The sequence below is a fragment of the Callithrix jacchus genome, chromosome 14 (assembly GCF_049354715.1).
Source record: "Callithrix jacchus isolate 240 chromosome 14, calJac240_pri, whole genome shotgun sequence".
NCBI classification, from domain to species: domain Eukaryota; kingdom Metazoa; phylum Chordata; class Mammalia; order Primates; family Cebidae; genus Callithrix; species Callithrix jacchus.
The window spans coordinates 87,677,821-87,694,933 of NC_133515.1; the positions used below are offsets into that span (position 1 = coordinate 87,677,821).

Here is a 17,113-nt window from a genome sequence, read left to right on the forward strand (position 1 = left end):
CTGTTCCTACTAAAAATACAAAAATTAGCGGGGTGTTGTGGCATGCACCTGTAATCCCAGCTACTCTGGAGGGTGAGGCAGGAGAATTGCTTGAACCTGGGGAGGTTGCAGTAAGCCGAGAGCTCGCCATTACACTCCAGCCTGAACAACAAGAGTGAAACTCTGTCTCAAAAAAAAAAAACAAGCTTTGTTTACTTGTTTATTGTCTACTTCACCAAAATATAAGTTCCATGAAGGTAGGGACCTTGTCTGTGTTGCTTATTGTCATATTCCCAGTTTCTTTTTTTGTTTTTTTATTTTTTTTGCTAGAGATGGGGTCTTGCTATATTGCCTAGGCTAACCTCAAACTTCTAAGCTCAAGTTGTCTTCCTGCCTCAGCCTCCCAAAGTTGCTGGGATTACAGGCATGAGCCACTGCACCTGGCTCGTATTACCAGTTCCTAGAGTGGTGCCTGACATGTAGAAGGTGTTTAGTAAATATTGTTGAATAAGTGATTGATCAGGGAACTTGGGTATGGGTGTGGGAATGAGGGGAGAAAACAATGCGGAAACAAAAATCTGAGCTAGTACAAATAGTTTCTGTCTCCTCATTTGTATATTTCTGTATGCAGGGCAGCCACTTTGGGGGGTACTGATGGATACCTGCGGGGTCGGCTATGTTGCCCTGGGGGAGGCCGGCCCCGTGGGGAACATGACTGTGGTAGACTCTCCTGGACAAGAGGTACTAAATCAGCTTGATGTCAAGACCTCTTCAGAAATGACCAGTGCAGAGGCTTCCATAGAGATGTCATTACCTACCCCTTTGCCTGGATTTGAGGATTCTCCTGATCAGATGAGGCTCCCTCCAGAGCAGGAAAGCCTCTCTAGACTGGAACAGCAAGGTATGTATCTTGTCCTCTTTATCTTTTTATTCCCCATGCTGAGCTTAATATGAAAGAGAGCAGGTTGAGCTCATAGATCTTACAAACCTGGGTACAGTGTTCTCTATTCTAAAGAGGTTTGAGCTCTGGTCCCATCTCACAGACCCATATTCTTTTCTACAGATCTTTCTTCAGAGATGTCAAAGGTCTCAAAGCCTAGGGCCTCAAAGCCTGGCCGGAAGAGAGGTGGTAGGACACGAAAAGGCCCCAAAAAGCCCCAACAGCCTAATCCTCCATCAGCCCCTCTGGTTCCTGGTCTCTTAGATCAATCCAACCCTCTGTCCACCCCCATGCCTAAGAAACGAGGTCGAAAGTCCAAGGCAGAGCTGCTGCTTCTGAAGTTGTCGAAAGACCTAAATCAGCCAGAGTCTCCATCTCCAAAAAGACCCCCTGAGGACTTTGAGACCCCTTCTGGGGAACGACCCCGCCGAAGAGCTGCCCAAGTGTAAGGATTGTGGGGCATAGCTTGGTGGAAGGAGATTTGGTGAAGGGATCCGGGTGGGGCAGATGTTGGGGAGATGAGAAGACTATGATGAGGTATTAGGTAAGGAGGGGTGGTGTCTGGATTCTGGAGACATGAACAGTCTTTTAGGCTCTTACCATAACACCATTAATGGTATGTATTGCTAACTTTAAGAGTTTCTTTCTGTACTTTATGTCTTATGCCATTTTTCACTAACTTTACCTAGCTCTTTATTGCTGTTTTATGCCGAGTATATGTTATCAATATATATGTGCTGTGCTCTTCTTTATCTTGCCTTCTCTGTTCTTTGACTGTGGTAGAATGAAACGTGCATTGAACTTGGAGTCAGAAGACCTGGGTTCAGATTCATTTGTTACTTGAGTCATCTGGGCCAAGTCACATAATTTAGATTTCTGTTTTTTTCATCCTCCAAGGAGGAAGGAAAAATTAATAGAGTTGATTGGTTAATCACGGGGTTATTGGGAGGATCCATTGAGTTAAAAATAAACCATGTCTGGAAAAGTGGGTTCTCAGTTATATGTGAAAATGGCTCTGACTCTGCCCTATCCCACAGGGCACTCCTGTATCTTCAGGAACTGGCTGAAGAGCTCTCAACAGCCATGCCTGCTCCTGTGTCCTGTCCTGAGGCCCCCAAAGTGAGCAGCCCCACCAAACCGAAGAAGATCCGGCAGCCAGCATCCTGTCCAGGTGGAGAAGAGGTGGATGGTGCTCCACGGGATGAAGACTTTGTTCTCCAGGTTGAGGCTGAAGATGTGGAAGAAAGTGAGGCCCCAAGTGAGAGCTCATCTGAACTCGAGCCTGCAGTTCCCCGAGGCACCCCGCGAGGATCTACTTCAGGGGTAACCTCAATGGACAAGAAAGCAAATGGGGACATAGTAGGATTTTTAGGGGACCAGCAAGGTATTGAGAAAGGAAAGATAGCTTTCACCTTGTAACTATAATAGACTAAACAAGTTAAAGAAAAAAGGGTCAATTTCAAAAACAGTTGGCATATTAGGGAGAGTGCAGAAGAAGGGGTGTGGTAAGCAAGATTATTCATTCATACGTTGAGTATTCTTTGTTCAGAAACAAACATTAATAAGACAGTGTCCTGCCTCACAAATTCTGAGTGGAATCAGCACCACTCCAGGAATTAACAAAAACGATTTAGGCATGTAGAGGAAGGGTAATTAACTGCTTAAGCTTCACAGAGGAATGACGGTTGAATTGGGTCTTGAAGGATAAGTAGAAATTTGCCACAAAGGATGGTTTTCTAAGATTGATTATGACTGGAGCATAGAGCCTGGAGTAAAATTGTAGGGGAGATTAAATTAGAGAAGATGAAAGGACGTAGACTGGTAGGAACCAACAAATTTATTTTTGTTTATTATATATATTTTTGTGATAAAATGTATATAACATAAAATTTACCATTTTAACCATTTAAAAATACACAGTTCAGGCTGGGCACAGTGGCTCATGCCTGTAATCCCAGCACTTTGGGAGACTGAGGCAGGTGGATCACCTGAGGTCAGGAGTTTGAGGCCAGCCTGACCAATATGGTGAAACTCCATCCCTACTAAAATTACAAAAACTAGTCGGATGTGATGGCGCACACCTTTAGTCCCAGCTCCTTGGGAGACTGAGACAGAAGAATTGCTGGAACCTAGGAGGCAGAGGTGGCAGTGAACCAAGATCTCGCCACTGCACTCAGGCCTGGGCAAGAGAGTGAGACTCCATCTCAAAAAAAAAAAAAAAAAAAAAAAAAAAAAAACAGGCTGGGCGCAGTGGCTCGCGCTCGTAATCCTAGCAGTTTGGGAGGCTGAGGTGGGTGGATCACCTGAGGTCAGTAGTTCAAGGCCAGCCTGGCCATCATGGTGAAACCCCGTCTTTATAAAACAAAACAAAACAAACAAACACAATTCTATTGTACAGAGACTGTACAACAAACATTTTTAAGTAGAAAAACAACATCAGTTAGGAAAATAGGTCAAACTATAGTTGACAGAAGACAGTTTCAATTATCCAGGTGAGAGATAGTGAGGTCCTGAATGAAGCAGTGAAGGAAGAGAAGAGCAGGGAGGGGGCAGATTCAAGACATATGTAAGAGGCCAGGCGTGGTAGCTCACATCTGTAATGCTAGCAGGCCAAGGTGGGTGGATCACTTGAGGCCAGGAGTTTAACCAGCTTGGCCAACATAGTGAAACCTGTCTCTACTGGAAATAAAATAATTAGCTGGGCATGGTAGAATGCAACTCTAGTCCCATCTACTTGGGAGGCTGAGGCAGGAGAATTGCTTGAACCCAGGAGGCAGAGATTGCAAGTGAGCTGAGATCATGCCATTGCACTCTAGCCAGACTCTGTCTTTAGAAAAAAGGAGAGAGAGATGGAAGAGAATTTTTTATTTTTTATTTCTGTAATTCTTTTGTTTCTATGTTTTCTCACAGAATGAAATATGTAAGAGAATTAACTTAGGAATTGAAGGGAGAGAGGAAGTTGAATAACAGTTTCCAGCTTAGATGGTGGCATCATGCACTGAACCTGGGAACAGAGTGAGGGATGTGGGAAGGGCAGAGGTAGGGAGGGGAGAAGATGAGTTCACTTTGTTTTTTTGTTTTTGTTTTTGTTTTGGAACAGAGTCTTACTCTGTCACTTGGGCTGGAGTGCAGTGGCTCAATCTCGGCTCACTGCAACCTCCGCCTCCCAGGTTCAAGTGATTCTCCTGCCTCAGCCTCCTGAGTAGCTGGGATTACAGTTGTGTGCCGTTGTGCCCACCTAACGTTCGTATTTTTGGTAGAGACAGGGTCTGCCATGTTGGCCAGGATGGTCTTGAATTCTTGACTTCAGGTGATCCATCAGCCTCGGCCTCCCAAAGTACTGAGATTACAGGCGTGAGCCCGACCTGGCTGAATTCACTTATTTCCCCCCCATTTCACTGATAAAAATTTATCGCAGTTTGGCACCTGGAATAATAACTGGAATGAAAAGTAATTTCAAAAAGAGTTAAGATTTCTTCAGCAAAATAGATGATTCATATCTTCAAGTCCTTTTTGAAATCAGTTAATATTGTTTTCTCATTTCCATCTCAATGACCACAGCAATACAGTTTTTAGTTACTCAACATTTTTAAGCCTATAACTGCATAAACCCATGTCCTAATCAGGCATTCATTGCTCCCAGTGATCTCCATCTACTTGTATCAGCCTCCTCTTTCCTCCCAATCTCAAGGTTACTATTAAAAACTAGTAGATGCAAAAAGAACTTTTAGAGTGGCAAGGTTTGGCCCATCCGAAGTCAGTCCAGGAGCAGTTTTCAGCCCTGCCTTACCTGGGTCTAGTTCAGCTGGCAGATGAGTTGATTGATGCGTTCACTTTGATAGCCAGGTGTGTCCATCTCCTTGAGGAAGCCCACTGTATTTTTGGTGGCATGATGGGCCACTGAGAAGTAGAAAGAGCGGAAGAACCGTGAGATCTGGAAATGCTTCCCTGGGAAGGCAGTTTCATGAATGAGGTCTTCCAAGCAAATGACACCAAACTGCCCCAGGTGCTGCTTAATCACAGTGTTGTCTGTCAGAGGGATGGTCTGTCTTATTCTTGACTTTGGCTTGTCTACATTTCAAAATGAGTTCCCGGACAGACAACAGGTTTGGAAATCCCTAGGTCACAAAAGGTTCCACTCTACGCAGCATTTTTAGGTTCGGGGGGCTGACTTTTACAAAGACACCACTAAAAATTTTCTTTAGGCGAAGTCTTGCAATGGTTCTCTGCAGCAGTAAACTCAACGCCATCAGTCCTTTCGATGGGTATGACAAAGGCCAAGGAATGTTTATCTGGCAATTCCAAGGTGTGAAGCTTCACTTCTAGTCACCTTGTCACGTGTCTGCCGCCAGGAATCATGTAGGAATTATTGCAGTCGCTTAAACCTGTGTCCTTTTCCTTTCCTCTGCTCCTTCTTTGCCAAAGGTGCATGCTTTGCCTGAGTGGCTTTGAGGGCTTGATAAGCCTTCCTCTTTTTCAGGAGATTTTCTGGAACCAAAGGGATTTTTCTTTGCCCTTGCTCCGCCATCTTTCCAGTGTAGCAGCTACTCAACATGTCACTTTCTGACATGTTGAGTTTGAGGTGCCCATGGGCCACGGGCCATTCTGCTGGAGATGGCTGATCATCAGTTGCATATATGAAACCAGTGCCTTACTTGCCTCATGTGCAGCATTTAAGGGAGATCAGAAACCCTCAGTAATTGAGATAAATGCTATTTTGATGCAACGTTTAAAATATCAACATCAGGCCAGGTGCGGTGGCTCATGCTTGAAATCCCAGCACTTTGGGAGGCTTAGGTAGGGATCATAAGGTCCAGAGGTTGAGACCAGCCTGGCCAATATGGTGAAACCCCATCTCTACTAAAAATACAAAATTTGCCAGGCATGGTGGCAGGCACCTGTAGTCCCAGCTACTCAGGAGGTTGAGGAGGAGAATCGCTTGAACTGAGAAGGTGGAGGTTGAAGTAAGGACAAGAACTTTATTGATTTTTTTTTTTAACTGATTACTGTTTTTTTTCCCATTTGCTTCATGCTCTAATATGGCTTGCCACAAACACTGTCTAGAAGTAGAGATACTGAGACTAAGTCAGGTTTACATTATGGAGCTGTAAACTTGATAATCAGGCATAGAGATGGTAGTGAAGCTGGATTCGGTGGTATGCATCTGTAGTTCCAGCTGCTCAGGAGGCTGAGGCAGGAGGATTGCTTGAGCTGAGGAGTTCAAGACCAGTCTGGGCCATGGTGAAACCTTGTCTCTCCGAAAAATAGAAAACAATTAGCTGGGTGTGGTGAGGTGTGCCTGTAGTCCCAACTACTTGGGAGGCAGAGGTGGGAGGATTGCTTGAGCCCAGGAGGCAGAAGCTGCAGTGAACCAATATCATGCCACTGTACTCCAGCTTGGGCGACAGAATAAGACACTGTCTCAAAAGAAAAGAGAGAGAGAGAGAGAGAGAGAGGGAGGGAGAGAGAGAGAGAGAGAGAGAGAGAGAGAGAGAGAGAGAGAGAGAGTGTGTGTGTGTGTGTGTGTGTGTGTGTGTGTGTGGAGAGGGGTGAGAAGAAGACAGGAACTCTGGGGAATACCATCATCAATTTGACCTGTCAAGAAGGAAGAACCTGTAAAGGAATATTAGAGAGGAGAGAGGAGTAAGGGTGAGTATTCCATAGGGCAGGAAGTTTCAAGAGGCATTAGGAAATCCTCTGAATCAAATGCCATGGAGATGTTGAGGAAGCTGAACCGAAAATAGGTAACAGATTTTGCATTTTCAATGGAGGGAGTAGAGCAGAAGGTGAAGAAGTCATTATAAGGTTGAAACACAAATCTTTTAACATGTGATAGGGTCGTGATTGGAGGGGGATGTATTGCTAAAGAAGATAAAAGCTGGGAAACAGCTGTCTCTGGGACTTTCTCAACCTGTAGAATTCTCTCTTTCATATTTTCTTCAATTTGATCCTCAGAAGCAGAAGCCACACTGCCGGGGAATGGCTCCCAATGGCTTACCAAATCACATCATGGCTCCTGTTTGGAAGTGCCTCCATCTCACCAAGGACTTGTGAGACTTAGGGACTGGGAACCTGGGGCTGGGAATAAAGGGATGGTAGAAGAGTGCAAGGATAGTATCAAAGTGGGGCTGTGGGGGAGAGAAGCACTCATGGGTGGAATACTGTGATGACATTCAAAAGGCACTGCTCCAGAGGCAGGAGCTCTAAAAATCTTAAAGTGAAGTAAAATAAAAAGCTCCGTTTCTCAGCTCCAGTAGCCACATTTTGGGTGCCCAGGAGCTAATTGCAGCTAGCAGCTGGCATAGTGGGCAGCACAGATAATAGATCATTTCCATCCCCGCAGAAAGTTTTATTGGACTATGCTGCTCTAGAATCCCTCTCCTTCATTAATGCTTCTTCTGTTTCTCCAGCCGAGAGCAGAAGCATTCATACTGGGAGTTTGCTGAATGGATTCCTTTAGCCTGGAAGTGGCATTTGTTATCTGAGCTGTAAGTTGAAGCAACATCTCTGAAGCCTAGGAAGGGTGACACCACTGGAGATGAAGGGGTGACAGAGGACTCTGGATCTATAATGGGAATCCTGGGATGGGTGAAACACTTCCAAATTTAGATTGTTCCCTTTGCTTTCTTCCAGTGAGGCTGCTCCATACCTGCCCCAGGAGGAAAAGTCTCCATTGTTTTCTGTACAACGTGAAGGACTACCTGAAGATGGCACCCTCTACCGAATAAACAGGTGAAGATCGCACACCTGCCCTTTTTTCTGATTCTAGGAGCCAGAAACAGGAAAAATGAGTGTTAAAAGAGATGACAGATAAGTCCTCTCCTTTCCCTGATGCTGGTTCATTTGGTCCCAAGAATAGGAGTCCTGGCTGGAGCTGGTCAGCCCTCTCTAACTTGTAGTGTTCATCACTGCTGGCAGGCTCAGGGACGCTAAAGAGATTTAGGGGCCAAAGCAGTTCACAAGGTTACATCTACTCAGAGAGACCTGGACAGACTAGCCTTAGAGAAAATACTATAGTATTCCAGAATGAACAGCTCTGAAGATGAGCTGGAGCTAGACAGACTTTGGAGGCTGGTCGTGGTGGCCCACACCTGTAATCCCAGCACTTTGGGAAGCCAGAGAGGGAGGATTACTTGAGCCCAGGAGTTTGAGACCAGCCTAGGCAACATAGCAAGACCTCCATCTCTACAAAAAATTAAAAAATTAGTGGGGTATGGTGGCATGTGCCCGTAGTCCCAGCTACTCCAAAGGTGGGATGACTGCTTGAGCCTGGGAGGTCAAGGCTACAGTGAACTGTTGACCATGTCACTACACTCCATCCTGGGTGACAGTGAGACCCTGTCTCAAATAATATAAGACAGACTTTGGGAAGGAAAGGAAGAAGATACAAGTGGTAGCCAAGGACTGTTCTCACTTGTAGACGGTTCTTGCTTGAGCCAGTTCATACTGGCTCTGGGTGGAGCTCCCATTCAGCCCTCATTACCTTTTATTAACTCCTTTCTTCATCCCGTGTTTGATTTTTCTCTAGATTTAGTTCGATCACAGCACATCCAGAGCGCTGGGATGTGTCCTTCTTCACGGGGGGACCGCTCTGGGCTCTGGATTGGTGCCCAGTGCCAGAGGGGGCAGGAGCCTCGCAATATGTGGCTCTTTTCTCCAGCCCTGACATGAATGAGACACACCCACTGAGCCAGCTTCATTCGGGTCCTGGGCTGCTCCAGCTGTGGGGCCTTGGGACCTTGCAGCAAGAAAGCTGGTGAGGTGGGGTTGGACACTGCCATGGGAGGGTGGTTGAGGAGAGCAGGATGGGGTCTGGACAGGATAGGGGGAAGGGCTTGGATTGGGCTGAGACAAGGGGAGCTTACCTCTGGCAGCCCTAGGCCTCTTCTTCCTATCCACCATCCCCACATGCTCTCTCTCTCCAGTCCTGGCAACAGGGCCCATTTTGTCTATGGGATTGCTTGTGACAACGGCTGCATCTGGGACCTCAAGTTCTGCCCTAGTGGAGCATGGGAACTTCCAGGCACCCCTCGGAAGGTACTTCCCAGTTGACTGTGGGATGGCCCTAGGACTCAAAGCCAGGACAAAGAGGCCCTGGGAATTCTTAGAGTTGAAGGAAGGAAGGTTGGAGAGTGGTGGATGGAGTTTTTCCAGCAACTCCGTACAGTATTTTCAGGGCCTAGAACCTCAGAGGTTTTATGTGCGTTACCTGAAGGCAGCAAGCCTCAGCACATCTTTCACCCTCTAGGCTCCTCTTCTGCCCCGGTTGGGTCTCTTGGCTCTGGCCTGCTCAGACGGGAAAGTACTGCTATTCAGTCTACCCCATCCAGAGGCTCTGTTGGCTCAGCAACCCCCAGGTGAGTAGCACAGCAAGGAGAACAGGGCTGCTGTAGTGGTGGCCAAAGCATAGCAGGGCCTGTACATCTCCCTGGAAACATCTCTGGGCCAGTCACTCTAGCACAAAGCCTTACTCAGCCACACACAGACCCTGCATTATGACTCACATTTGTTCTCGAGCCGTCTGTCTTTTGTAGTCTTACATTTCCTTTTATCTCTCCCATCTTCCCTCTTATGTGCTCTCAGGACTTTCCCCCTCTTGCTGCCACAGCTAACTAGCTGCTGAGGGCTCAGACTGATGGATAGGGCCAATCTCCCCTGCCATACTCTTGTTCCCCCAATCCTGTCCTTAGTCCCTCCTGCCTCACCACCACACAAACACAGTCTCTTGTTCTGAAGAGAGGGATAGAATTGAAAGCTGAAGATGAGCAAGAGGAGGAAGGAGTCAGGAAAAGGCAGCATCTATATGTTGAATTTATTTGTTTTTCATTAGTACTGAGTATTTAAAGAAGAGGGCACCCAAGTTGGAGCCCTGGGAAGTCCCATATTTGGTGGGGACCACACCCCCAAATATGGGATGTGGCGGAGGAGTGGGTTGAGGAGTTAATAGGAGGTCAGAAAGCGAAGGCAATAAATATAGACAGTTTTTTCAAGAAGTTTGGCTGTGGGGCTGGGCATGGTGGCTCATGCCTATAATTCCAGCACTTTGCAAGGCCTAGGTAGAAAGATTGCTTAAGCCTAGGAGTTCAAGACCAGCTGGGGCAGTATAATGAGATGTCATCTCTACAAAAAAATTTTAAAAGTAGCCAAGCGTGAGGCCTGATGTGGTGGCTCATGCCTGTAATCCCAGCACTTTGGGAGGCAGAGGTGGGCAGATTACCTGAGGTTGGGAGTTCGAGACCAGCTTGAACAACATGGAGGAAACTCCGTCTCTACTAAAAATACAAAATTAGTTGGGTGTCATTTCGGGCTCCTGTAACCCAGCTACTCGGGAGGCTGAGGCAGGAGAATCGCTTGATCCTGGGAGGCAGAGGTTGTGAGCCAAGATCATGCCATTGCACTTCAGCCTGGGCAACAAGAGCAAAAACTCCATCTCAGAAAAAAGTAGCCGAGCATGGTGGTGCATGGCATTGTGCATTGTGTCACTGCACTCCAGCCTGGGCGGCCTAGCAAGACCCTGTCTCAAAAAAAAAAGAAAATAAAAATTTGGCTGTGAAGGGGATTGACTGAATGTGGTCAGTAAAGGAAGATTTTGTCCATTTATTTGGATAGGAGACAGCAGGGCATATTCACGTGGCAGTATGGGAGTGACCTAGATCAGGGAGGAAGCAAGTGAATGACACAGGAGAAAGGAGGATAACAGAATGAGCAGTGTTCTGGAAAAGGTACTAGAGGATAGAAAGAGAGTAGAGTGAAGGGATTGCTATTCTGATAGGAAGAGGGATACTACCAGGTGTAACAGAAGGAAAGAAGATGGGAGCAGATAGAGGTAGGTTCATAAATTTGGTGATGGAAGGATAAGGACTTTCTCAACAGAGCATAATGGAAGGTCATTATTCAAAGGCTTGGTTGCTGATTTAAAAGCAATGCCTGTGTCCACAGAGGAGGTCTGTGGGTCCGGCAGGGAGCAAAGCCTGGCTAGGCATGGTGGCTCACACTTACGATCCCAGCACTTTGGGAGGCTGACGCAGGAGGATTGCCTGAGCCTAGGAATTGGAGGCTGCAGTGATCCATGATTGTGCCACTGCACTCCAGCCTGGGTGATAGAGTAAGACATGCTGAGTCCTTGGGATCCATAGGAAAAAGTTACTGTTCCTTTTTCTTCACAGATGCTGTGAAGCCTGCCATATATAAGGTGAGTGAGGAACCTGCTACCTTAGCTGAGGTTCTATTTTCTTAGAGTCTCACCTTGCTGATTACTCAGTGAGTCTCCTTATACTTCTGAAAAATACACTCACCCTGCTGGATTAAACATTGATATGAGCTTTCATTCCAAACTGTAGGTATCCCTAACCCCAGTCCCATCTCTTCTTTCCCTGCAGGTACAATGTGTGGCAACCCTGCAGGTGGGGTCTATGCAAGCTACAGACCCCTCTGAGTGTGGTCAGTGCCTTAGCCTGGCCTGGATGCCTACCAGGCCCCACCAACACCTGGCTGCTGGATACTATAATGGTAAAAAAACAAAAACAAAACATAAGGAACTATTGCTCTTTAAATTTTTTGTATATGCTTTTTTTTGGGATTTTTTTGTAGTTCAGTACTGGGCATATAGTTAGAAATACTCAAGCAATGTAAAAAAAAATAGAAGAAAATAAGTCACTAAACTGTTTCTACTCAGAAAAAAATTAAGAGTAGATAGATGCTGGGCCAGGTGCGGTGGCTCACACCTGTAGTACTTTGGGAAGCTGAGGTGGGCAGATCACTTGAGGTTGGCAGATCACTTGAGGTCAGGAGTTTGAAACCAGCCTAGCCAACTTGGTGAAACCCTGTCTCTACCAAAAAATACAAAAATTAGCTCAGCGTGGTACGCACACCTGTAGTCTCAGTTACTTGGGAGGCTGGGGCATGAGGACCCAGGAAACAGAGGTTGTAGTGAACCAAGATTACACCACTGCACTCCAGCCTGGGCAACAGAGTGAGATCCTGTCTCAAAAAAAAAAGAATAGATGTTGGCCAGGTATGGTGGCTGATGCCTGTAATCCCAGTACTTTGGGTGGCTAAGGTGGGAGGGAATTGCTTGAGGCTGGGGGTTCAAAACCAGCTGGACAATCTAGTTGAGACCTCATTAAAAATAATAAAATTTTTTTTCACTATATTGTTTCCAGCTTAGAAATTTTTTTTTTAAGAGCGAAGATGAACATCATTTCATGCAGTTCTTTATTTATGTATAAAGATAAAAAGATCAGAGAAAAGAGTTTTTTTTTTTTTTTTTTGAGACGGAGTCTCACTCTTGTTACCCAGGCTGGAGTGCAGTGGCGCAATTTGGGCTCACTGCAACCTCCGCCTCCTGGGTTCAGGCAATTCTCCTGCCTCAGCCTCCTGAGTAGCTGAGATTACAGGCACGCGCCACCATGCCCAGCTAATTTTTTGTATTTTTAGTAGAGACGGGGTTTCACCATGTTGACCAGGATGGTCTAGATCTCCTGACCTTGTGATCCACCCACCTCGGCTCCAAAGTTCTGGGATTACAGGCGTGAGCTACTGCACCCGGCCTGTGTAACGTTTACTAAAATTGTCTTTAATTATATCTTAATTTTATAGAAGAAAAAGACACTAAAGTCAAACTGAAATACTGGCTATGCCCCTGATGAATGTTCCTTCACTATAACAGACACTAGTTCCTCAAAGATACTTTTAGAAGAATTAAAAAGAAAAAAAGACTATATATTATAAATAACATTAAGTAGTTGGAGTTAATAGGTTTTGTTTTGTTTTAAGATAGGGTCTTACTCTCATCCAGGCTGGAGTCATTGGCAAGAGCTTGGCTTAGTGCAGCCTGGACTTCTGTGTTCAAACAATCCTCCATCCTCAGCCTCTGGAGTAGTTGGGACTACAGGCACAAACCACCATGCCTGGCTTATTTTTTGTAGAGATGGGGTTTCACCATGTTGCCCAGGCTGGTCTTGAACGCCTGAGCTAAAAGTGATCCACTCACCTCAGCCTCCTAAGTGCTGGGGTTACAGGTGTGAGCTACTGTGCCTAGCCTAGACTGTTATTTTTAAATGATAGTGTCCTTTTTAGATATAGCTAGACTTTCTGCTAGGAAGATAAGGAAATAAAGCACTGATACAGACCTTTTTATCATGCCTTTCTCCATGTTCTTTTTTTGGTGGTATTATTACATTGTCACGGTACATGACACTTGATGCTGTTCTGTTATCTTAATTCCTAAACTTACATATTGATTGAGTGCCTCTACCAGTCCATTTATCTCAGTCTCCCCTCCATTGCTGAATTATTTATATTGCATGGCTGTAATTCACCATCAACAAATTTTTTTTCAAGAAATGTTCATAGGTGCTGCATTCATTCCCTGAGTGGCTCAGCCTTTTGAGTGGCTGACACTACGGGCACACGCCACCACATCCAGCTTATTTTTTCTTTTTTGAGACAGGGTCTCCCCCTCTGTGACCTAGGCTGGAGTACAATGGCATGATCTTAGCTCACTGCAACCTCCACCTCCTGAGTTCAAGCGATTGTCCTGTCTCCGCCTCCTGGAATAGCTGGAATTACAGGCACATGCCACCAAAGGCCAGCTAATTTTTGTATTTTTAGTAGAGATGGGGTTTCACCATATTGGTCAGGCTGACCTCGAACTCCCAACCTCAGGTGATGTGCTGTTCTCGGCCTCCCAAAGTGTTGGGATTATAGGTGCGAGCCACTGCACCCAGCCTTACTTTGTTTTTTAGAGATGGGGTCTTACTGTCTTGCCCAGGCTGGTCTCAAACTCTTGGGCGAAAGTGTCCTCCTGCCTTTACCTCTCAAAGTGCTAGGCTTATAGGCATGAGCCACTGCACCTAGCAACATTGTGTTGTTTTTGACTTCTTGCCTGTTCTCTTTGTCTTGGGGCAGAGTTAGTAAACATTTTCTGTGAAGGTCCAGATAGTAAATAAATTTAGGCTCTGTTGGCTTGTTTGGCCATTGTTGGAACTACTTAAGTCTCCCATTATATTGAAGCAACTATAGACAGAGAATGGTTGTGCCTATGTTCCAGAAAAACAGGTAGCAACCTGTATTTGGGTCATAGGCTGTAGTTTGCCAACCCTTGTCCTAGAGGTTTTGTTTGTTTTGAGATGGAGACTTGCTCTTGTCATCAGGCTGGAGTGGAATAGCGCAGTCTCGTCTCACTGCAATCTCCATCTCCTGGATTCAAGTGATTCTCCTGCCTCAGCCTCCTGAGTAGCTGGCATTACAGGCACCCGCCACATGTCTGGGCAATTTTTTGTATTTTTAGTAGAGAAGGGGTTTCACCATGTTGACTAGGCTGGTCTCGAACTCCTGACCTCAGGTGATCCACCCACCTTGGCCTCCCAAAGTGCTGAGATTACAGGCATGAGGCACCGATCCTGGCCTATGCTTAAAAGTCCTTTAACTTTTATTTATAGGGAGTAGAGAGAGGTGCATTCTATTCTCTGCAGTAGGTGTATTCACCCTATTATTTTTCAACTGTAGATTCCAGAAAAAGCTATTGCCGTTTTATTGATTAGAATTGGGTTTAAAATATCAGATTGAGCCTTTAAACCCTGGAGGGAGTGTTGGATAGCTAATCGGGATTCACACATGCTTTCATGGTGGTTTGGATCTAAGGGTAGAAGACAAAGATCCTAGGAACCCAGAAAAATAAATTAGAGCAAGGAAGAAAGAACTTGCTTTTAATACCTACATGTTGTGTCCCTACTTCAGGCATGGTGGTTTTCTGGAACCTTCCCACTAACTCACCCCTGCAGCGGATACGGCTCTCTGACGGCTCCATAAAGCTCTTCCCCTTCCAGTGTTTCCTAGCTCATGACCAGGCTGTGCGTACCCTTCAATGGTGCAAAGCTAACAGGTATAGAATAGGAGATCTCTGGAGGAGGAAGGTGAATATTGGGACAGGCTGACTCTTCCAGATTTATTCGGATTTGATCTTCTCCCATCTTTTCACAGCCATTTCCTTGTCTCTGCGGGGAGTGATCGGAAAATCAAATTCTGGGACTTACGACGACCTTATGAACCCATAAATTGTATCAAGCGCTTCTTGAGTACAGAGCTGGCCTGGCTGCTCCCCTACAATGGCGTCACTGTGGCTCAGGACAACTGCTATGCCTCGTACGGCAAGATGGAGATAGGACCTCTGGGGACAGGCCCTAAGGGTTGGGGTGCAAAGTGTGCCAGATTGTTGTGGGGAGAGGAGGGTAGAGAGTCGGTTCACTGAGGTGGTTTAAATTCTGGAAGAGGTTAAGGAGAAGAAATGAATCTAAAAAAAGGAAAGTTTAAATTTATTTCTCTTTTAACAGTTATGGACTCTGTGGGATTCATTATATTGATGCTGGTTACTTTGGTTTCAAAGCCTACTTCACTGCTCCTCGCAAAGGCACTGTTTGGGTGAGCCCCTCTGTCTTTGTTACATTGGAAAACGGTTCATTTATGTACTATTAGTGGTCAGGAGGAGACAGTAGTTTTGGATAGAAGAAGATAGGTGTGATCTCTTATCAGGGCTGTGGGTTATGAGAAACTCGTGTGTGTGTGTGTGTGTGTGTGTGTGTGTGTGTGTGTGTGTGTCAGACTGCAGTTGTTACCAGTTCAGCTCTGGATAAATGAATGAATAAGAATGAATGAATGAATGAAATCTGTCTCTTTCTATTAGAGTCTTTCAGGATCTGACTGGCTTGGGACCATAGCTGCAGGAGATATATCTGGGGAGCTCATTGCTGCTATATTGCCAGATATGGCACTGAATCCAATAAATGTCAAGCGACCTGTAGAGCGAAGATTTGTACGTATATGAACGTCTAACAGCAGCTGTTGGATCCTATAACCCACATGCCCTCCCAATTTCTGGTAGAGTACAAATTAGTGCTAGGTCTCCCAGCCCTGATATTATCCCAGAAAGTCTTAGCACAGAGTTGTGTGTAATCTTCCCTACCCTACTGCATCTGAGCATATATTTAAACATACTACTTTGTTCCATCTTTAAGCCTTTCCTGCCCAAACCAGTTTCCTCTCTCTGCTTTTATTCTGTCTTTAGTATTATAGAACCTAATTTCATGGTCTCCTTTCAGCCTATATATAAAGCAGATCTGATACCATATCAGGACAGTCCTGAAGGTCCAGACCATTCTTCTACTTCATCTGGGGTCCCTAACCCTCCCAAGGCTCGAACTTATACTGAAACTGTCAACCATCATTACTTGCTCTTTCAAGACACAGATTTGGTAAGTTGAGGCCAGGATAATGGGTGTGATATTAGAAAAGGTAGAAAACTTTAGTCTTTGTATAGTATGCAATCCTGAGTTTAGCACAAAGATGTAAAACTAAGGAGCTTCAGCCGAGCTTGGTGGCTCACACCTATAATTCCACCTTTGGGAGGCCAAGGTGGGAGGATCACAAGGTCAAGAGATGGAGACCATCCTGCCCAACATGGTAAAACTCGTCTCTACTAAAAATACAAATATTAGCTGGGCCTGGTGGCACACACCTGTAGCCCCAGCTACTCAGGAGGCTGAGGCAGGATAATCGCTTGAACTCAGGAGGCAGAGGTTGCAGTGAGCCAAGATCGCGCCACTGCACTCCAGCCTGGCGACAGAGCGAGACTCTGTCTCAAAAAAAAAAAAAAATGGCCAGGTGTGATGGCTTATGCCTGTAATCCTGTAATCCCAGCGGGAGTTTGAGACCGGCCTGACCAACATGGAGAAACTCCAACTCTACTAAAAATAGAAAAATAGCTGGGTGTGGTGGCGCAGCCCTGTAATCCCACCTATACTCAGGAGGCTGAGGTAGGAGAATCGCTTGAACCCAGAAGTGGAGGTTGCGGTGAGCTGAGATCGCACCATTACATTCCAACCTGGGCAACAAGAGTGAAACTCCATCTCAAAAAAAAACAAAAAAAAAACTAAGGAGTCTCTCACTTTATCTCCTCTTCCATTTCCCTTCCCCAGGGTTCATTCCATGATCTGCTCCGGAGAGAACCAATGCTACGCATGCAGGAGGGAGAGGGGCATTCTCAACTCTGCCTGGACAGGCTGCAGCTGGAGGCTATTCATAAGGTAATCTCTCATCCTTGCCACCCTCCACTAATTTCCCCCAGTTCTCTGGGCCTGGGGCTGATGAAATCGGAGATGAAAAGGTTACACAGATGACAGTCTCCTCCTCCAGAGC

General features: G+C 45.8%; 1 protein-coding gene and 1 pseudogene across 6 annotated transcripts in view; one reads left to right on the forward strand and one right to left on the reverse strand.

Moving 5' to 3' along the window:
• The window catches only part of GTF3C2 (general transcription factor IIIC subunit 2), a 33,686-nt gene that overhangs the window by 13,515 nt on the left and 3,058 nt on the right, over positions 1-17,113 (forward strand). For all 6 annotated transcript variants that reach the window (XM_035273536.3, XM_078349645.1, XM_035273532.3 and 3 more), the window contains 17 exons: positions 611-880; positions 1,043-1,364; positions 1,957-2,242; positions 6,875-6,969; positions 7,330-7,407; positions 7,553-7,651; positions 8,448-8,675; positions 8,845-8,956; positions 9,168-9,276; positions 11,086-11,111; positions 11,299-11,428; positions 14,660-14,804; positions 14,903-15,064; positions 15,253-15,340; positions 15,603-15,731; positions 16,018-16,170; positions 16,894-17,001. In XM_035273536.3, the coding sequence (XP_035129427.1) occupies positions 634-880; positions 1,043-1,364; positions 1,957-2,242; positions 6,875-6,969; positions 7,330-7,407; positions 7,553-7,651; positions 8,448-8,675; positions 8,845-8,956; positions 9,168-9,276; positions 11,086-11,111; positions 11,299-11,428; positions 14,660-14,804; positions 14,903-15,064; positions 15,253-15,340; positions 15,603-15,731; positions 16,018-16,170; positions 16,894-17,001 (2,517 nt within the window). In that variant the 5' untranslated portion in view covers positions 611-633. The remainder of the gene's footprint in view (positions 1-610; positions 881-1,042; positions 1,365-1,956; positions 2,243-6,874; positions 6,970-7,329; positions 7,408-7,552; positions 7,652-8,447; positions 8,676-8,844; positions 8,957-9,167; positions 9,277-11,085; positions 11,112-11,298; positions 11,429-14,659; positions 14,805-14,902; positions 15,065-15,252; positions 15,341-15,602; positions 15,732-16,017; positions 16,171-16,893; positions 17,002-17,113) is intronic.
• LOC118147472 (large ribosomal subunit protein uL30-like 1 pseudogene) lies at positions 4,716-5,534 on the reverse strand (annotated as a pseudogene).